At 37.5% G+C, this 6000-nt stretch overlaps 1 protein-coding gene across 7 annotated transcripts in view; it reads left to right on the forward strand.

Moving 5' to 3' along the window:
• The window catches only part of CAPS2 (calcyphosine 2), a 56042-nt gene extending 51114 nt beyond the window's left edge, over nucleotides 1-4928 (forward strand). For all 7 annotated transcript variants that reach the window (XM_039520624.1, XM_039520627.1, XM_039520628.1 and 4 more), the window contains one exon: nucleotides 3075-4928. In XM_039520624.1, the coding sequence (XP_039376558.1) occupies nucleotides 3075-3250 (176 nt within the window). In that variant the 3' untranslated portion in view covers nucleotides 3251-4928. The remainder of the gene's footprint in view (nucleotides 1-3074) is intronic.
• Nucleotides 4929-6000: the final 1072 nt, after the last annotated feature.

Consider the following 6000-nt stretch of genomic DNA (forward strand, 5'->3'; position numbering starts at 1 on the left):
ACTTCATAGAACAAATTAATATTGGATTATTTTTTTCAGTAATATTTCCTAGTTCCTTGAAATATTTTGTCGTTTATAAGACTATCATAGTCCATCCATCTCTAGATTGTATCTAAAAATCAGAATAAACTCCAGTCCTCACAGAAATCAGTGGGTTTTCTATTTGTTTGTTTTTTGTAAATAACTGAGTAGTTTCCAAAAAGCATAAAGCCTGGAGCATTCCCATATATTGAAGTTATTCTGTTGCCCCCTGTCATAGCACTGTTGAGTAGAATCACTCAGTCCCCTTTATGAAAGAGACAGGAAATTTTCCAAGGGATTGCTTTAGGACTTAAGACTAATTGAATAAATTCAAGCTGCATGAAAAAAATATTTCAACATTTAAGGAACTTCAAGCCTGTTACTTCCAAAAGAAGTGTTCAAACAACTTTGTTCAAATTATTTCATAGTTCTAAAAAAATGGATGTATTAAAAAGGGGACTATCTAATAGAAGCAGCGAAGTACACAGCATTGGTAAGACTGCTGCTCGAAAACTCTCCAGTTCAGATGTCCACACTTCAAGAAAGATGTGAAGATTCTGGAGAGAGTTCAAAAGAGGGCCATAAAAATGACCTAGGGACTGGAAAACAAGCCTTACAATAGAAGGCTTAAGGAGCTCAACTTGCGTCCGATGAAGTGGACTGTAGCCCATGAAAGCTTAAGCTCAAATAAATTTGTTAGTCTCTAAGGTGCCACAGGTACTCCTGTTCTTTTTGTGGATACAGACTAACACGGCTGCTACTCTGAAACTTATTTATCTTATTGAGAAGATTGAGAGGTGACTTGATCACTGTGTATAAGAGAGACTATATGATATTGGGGGCTTTTCAACCTTTGCTGACAAAGGCATAGCAAGATCCAGTGTTTGGAAGCTGAAGTTAAAAATTCAGCCTTGAAATATGAGGCAGTTTACTAGCAGTGAGGGTATTTACACATTGGAAGAGCTTACTTGGGTGGGAGGGTGAGTGGTGGAATTCACCATGGCTTGGACTGTTTAAAACAAGTTTAGAGATCTTTCTAAAATTTATGCCTTAATCCAGCTTTTGTGACAAATTCTGTGGCATGAGTATGCACAGGTTGGATGGTCATGTGGTGGTCCCTTCTGCCCTTGGAATCTGGGAATTTTCCTCTTTATCCCCTTCCTTCATGGGCTGTGGGGAGAACAAGATTGCCTGCATTGCCCTCATCATGGTCATAACAGTGGCAGCTCTGCACTAAGATAATGACTAATCAAGTCTTATGCTTCAAGGCTTTAGCTGGTTGCCTGCAGGGGTTAGGAAGCAATGCATTTCCCTGAAGCACAATTGGCCAGATGTATTCTGGGTTTTTTTGTCACCTTCCTCTGAAGCAGTAGAGATTGGCCACAGCTGGAGATGGGACAGCAAGTGGGGTGGAACAGTGTTGTGAGGTGATAGAGGGAATCCTCTTTCTGAAATGCCTGGCTGGTGTGTCTTGCTCACATGCTCAGGATGAAACTCCTAACCAGATTTGGGGATGGGAAGTAATTTTCCTCCAAGTCAGATTGGCAGTGACCTTGGGTTTGTTTTGTTGTTTTTTGCCTTCCTCTACAGCAAGGGATGTGAGGTGTCTGCTAGGGTCATCTAGGCCTATCTCACCTAAGCAGTTCCTTTCCATTGCAGAAACCTTGGGTGACTGCAGATTTGGGGATGGAAATAATTTTTTTCTGCAAAAGCCTGTCAGTGGTTCCCTATTGGAAGGTTGTCAGGAATGAATTCTGCAAGGGGCTCTCCTAAGTTAGAAAGTGGCCTGGGGGAAAGTGAAGCATACCAGAGTTTACAGTAATGGGGGCAGATTCTGCACAATTTAGGGGTCCAGGAGCCTGAAGTAGAGGGAGGGCCTGAGCCTCTCTTATACATTCGATTCGCCAGCTAGTGTGGCAGGTTGATACACCTAAAACTAAGAGGAAAAGAACCACTCTGAAACACCTGCTGGAAGAGAAGGTGAGCCCTGCACAAAGGCTTAAGGAATAGCTAGCCCAAGGAGGGAGGTGGCATCTTTGGAGAGAGGACTATTACTTAAGTATAATTCTTAGTTTTTGAGATACACTTGAGTGGACTGCCACCCATTTGCTCTTCTACAGAGTAATTTATACTATTCAACTTGCATATTGGAGTATTTTTCCATTTAACATTATTTATTGTTAGGTGGTTGGTTGGAGTATTTTTCCTTCTTGATCCTAAAAGGAACTAACCAAGGAAAGCTATGGGACAGTATTGGCATTGAACAGGTATCATGGTAGATGTCTTATAAGATTCTCTAACTGCTAAGAACTCTAGTTAGGGGAAATACTGACTGGCCTCATACTTAGACCGGGGACTCTCAGGGTGAAATCCTGGCTCCATTGAAATCAGTGGAGCCAGAATTTCACTTCAGGGGTGGTAATCCATTCAGCTTGTATCTTCTTTTCTATGCAAAAAGTAATTTGGGATGTAATCTTGATCAAGAAGAAATTACTTTGTGTGTTGTAATCCCAAAACTGATTTAGAATGCAAACTTTATTTCCTAAGATGTTTCTAGAGCTCTGAATTTGTATTGCACTAAAACACATTCACTTAATCACAAAGATTAAACTTTCAGTAATTCAGAAGTGTGCTACATACTGCATCATTCTGTTTTGGAGGCCTTTGAAGAAGCCTCTGATCTCACTATCCATTTAAATCTGTTTTGGACGGATGGTGTTGAGGAGGTGGTGATGGTGGTGATGATGATGATAAATGTGATGAGATGTCCTATGTTATGAAGATGAGACAGTTCTAGTAGCCTACACCAAGTGAAAATAAATCTCCACTATTCAGATTGCATTACTCATGTATAGTAAACTAAATTCTGGTTAAAAGTAAAGACAGCAGTCATTTCTTTTGACAAATACATTTTAAAATCAAAATTTTGTAGTTTCCTAAAGGAAAAAAATCTTCACAAACACAATTAAAAAAGTTTATTTTTCCCTAAATATATCACGTTATATATTGTGTGTTCCAGATAATGTGTTTAATGGCAAGTAATATTTTAACAGGTGATGCCACAGCGGAAGAAATTAAATCTTCATTTCTAGAAACACTAGAGGATGCCTGCAGCAATTCCAGTGAAGTGTCATACTGTGAGTTTGAAGATTACTATGAAGGATTAAGTATTGGAATCATGGATGATGAAGATTTTGTTAATATTTTAAGGAACGCTTGGGGAATTTAGAACTGAAGAATATATAGAATGTCATAAAAACCCCACTCCAAATGTGGAGTAAATTAAGTGAGGATTTATTCTTGATACGAGTTACTTTTTGAATGAATGTTTCAAATTTATTTTAATAGTCTGAAAATATTTGAGAGTAAATTTTCAGAATGGTATATAAGTTATGCATAAAGCTCCCTTTAACATTTCTTTTATGTAAATTTTGTGTTTTATTAAACTGTAAAATTTGTAATAGCTTTATGCACTTCCATCTGGCAGTAGGATCATTGTCTCATTAAAATACTGTAGCTTATTTTAAAAACAGTAATCTGGAATACAAACATAGGTGAAAGGATACATGCAAGAGAAAACTTACTATGCATCATAAGTACCAGTTGTATGATGTATTGTTGAGAAGCTTTAGATTTGACTATATATATTATATGTGTTGCTCATAAAAGATGACATTTGTTTTATGAAATGTGTAGGGCCAGATACTGCTTGGCTCTTACGTTGATGAGAAGGATGCAAGTCATCTCTCTCATCTCCTCCGAGTTGTGGAGAGATCCACAATACTAAAAATGCATAGAAAATTAAGAATATTGCATACTTCCTTAATGTTCTAATTTTCAGAGCAAAATACAGCTTGTTCTGAATATATTTACTGATCTTCATCAGACACAGTAGATTGAACCAGAGGTTCTCCAAAGATTTCAATGAGATGCTTTTGACTAGAGTTTGGATATACTGTGCATACTTGTCTTTAGGTTGTAGAAATGTGTTCCAGGGCTTGTAATGTACTTCAGGCCTTACAACCTGTTGCTGAATTGTTTTTTACAAACAAATAATAGATTTACTCTTTCTAGATGTGTGACTTGCATACATTCTGCTGCTATGATCATTATTTTTGGTGGAACCTTAACGGTAAACTCCTTAATCCACACTGATAGGTTTTTTCTTTTTATTTTCTTTTCTTTGCTGCTTTCTTAGAAAGGTTAAAAAATCACAACTAGAAACATTAAATTTCCAGTCCACATCCGGCTCAAATTTTCCTTACTACTGTAAATATTTAATCAGTTGTGCCTTTAATAAAATATATTTTGTGAATCCTGATTCATTGTATTAAAAAATGGAAAATGCCTTATTGATTTTTTTCTTATTATATTTCATAATAATCTTGGTGAAAGATACCTTTAACACTAGGGCCAATTTGGAATAAGACTATATATGTTCAGTCTTGTGCTGTTAAAATGTAGTTTGCCTTGTACTTGTCTGATTGCATTGTGATTTATGATCTGTCTTGTGGTCTGTGGATAACACAAGTTTCCTCTGTCAGACAAAACTTGTTGCTCACAGGAATTTGAGGACAACCTTGAGATTTGTTGGACTTTAGTCACCCTCTTTGTCAGGCTTGTTTATTCTATCTGTATTACCTTTTCCTTTACCTATTTGTTTTTAACTCATGCCCCCTTGTCTTCTGATTGTTAGTTTCTTGTAGCCGTTGCTCATTTTGAACCCTTGCTCATTTTTAACATCTCTTCCTGCTGTATTTACTATTTTTGTGTTTAACTTTCCGTTTTCATATGTTCTGTTTCTGATTTTTGTTTATTTTAACCATTTCCTATTTAATCATGTCTTACGTATCTTATGTTTACCTCTTATAACTCTTATGTAATTGTCCCTCGCTCCCCCCCGTAATAAAGATGTCCCTTTTCCTTTCACATTACCCATTGTCATTCTGCGATAATTTACCCATCAATTCAGCTCCAAGTGAGAGATTCTCTCTGTTGTTTTGGTCCACCATAAACCTGTATCCATGTCTGCTCTTAAAGAAAGAAAAGTTCCATGAATGCTTGCCCTGATACCAGAATTCTTCTGGGGGTTGATAAAAGATACACTTCTCCATGCCTGCTGGAAACTACCCTCCCTGGAGAAATTTTGTGGACTACCTGGGATGAAATTGTGGGTGCTGGGGAGAAGAGATGGACCTGATGGCCCTGTTGGGTGTCACATGTATCTGTCCTAGAGGTTTTACAGGGAAGCACTTGTTTATGTGCTAAAAAACACATACACCAAAATGCCATTTTTGTTGATCTTTTAAAAAAATCATCTGTCCCATTAAACTCATTGACTTCATTGGAGTTAACAGCAGAGATGTGTTCAACCCACTGCTTGTGTATGTGTGGTCAGTGATTTGGGAACTAAATACGGGTCTACAGCTTTAAGGTAGTAAGCCCAAAATGTTCTTCCTAGTAAACAGCAAAATGCTAGAAGGAAACATGGAAATGAATATCAGCTAGCTCATAGAAGAAACTTTATTTCTCAGACAATGATTCTCCTGTTTACCTAATTTCACCAAATTGCTAACACATGTTGGGCCAGCCTTAGCATGTAGATTACAAAATATATTGGCAAAATTGTCTTCTCATGTTAAAAGCATAGGGGAATGTTTTGCGAGGAAATCTCCATGATGATGGCTTCTCTCTTCATCTTGTGCCCACATGGAAAGGTTAGGAATTGCTCCCAGAAAGCTGCCCCCCTGCTTGGTGAATTCCTGGCATGACAACTATCTGTACAGAAGCCCTATGGCTCACGTCCCTTGCAATTTATGTCTTTGTCTTGCTCTTGTCAGTGTCTGTTCTTTGTCACATAAATCTGACACTTTAAAGATGAACATAAGTCCGTAGTTATTTTGCACACATTTTTTTCTTTAGATCCTGAAGGTACATTCTCCTCGACAGTCATCCACTATAAATACTGAGGGCTAGATT

Source organism: Mauremys reevesii, linkage group 1 (genome assembly GCF_016161935.1).
Source record: "Mauremys reevesii isolate NIE-2019 linkage group 1, ASM1616193v1, whole genome shotgun sequence".
Lineage (NCBI taxonomy): Eukaryota > Metazoa > Chordata > Testudines > Geoemydidae > Mauremys > Mauremys reevesii.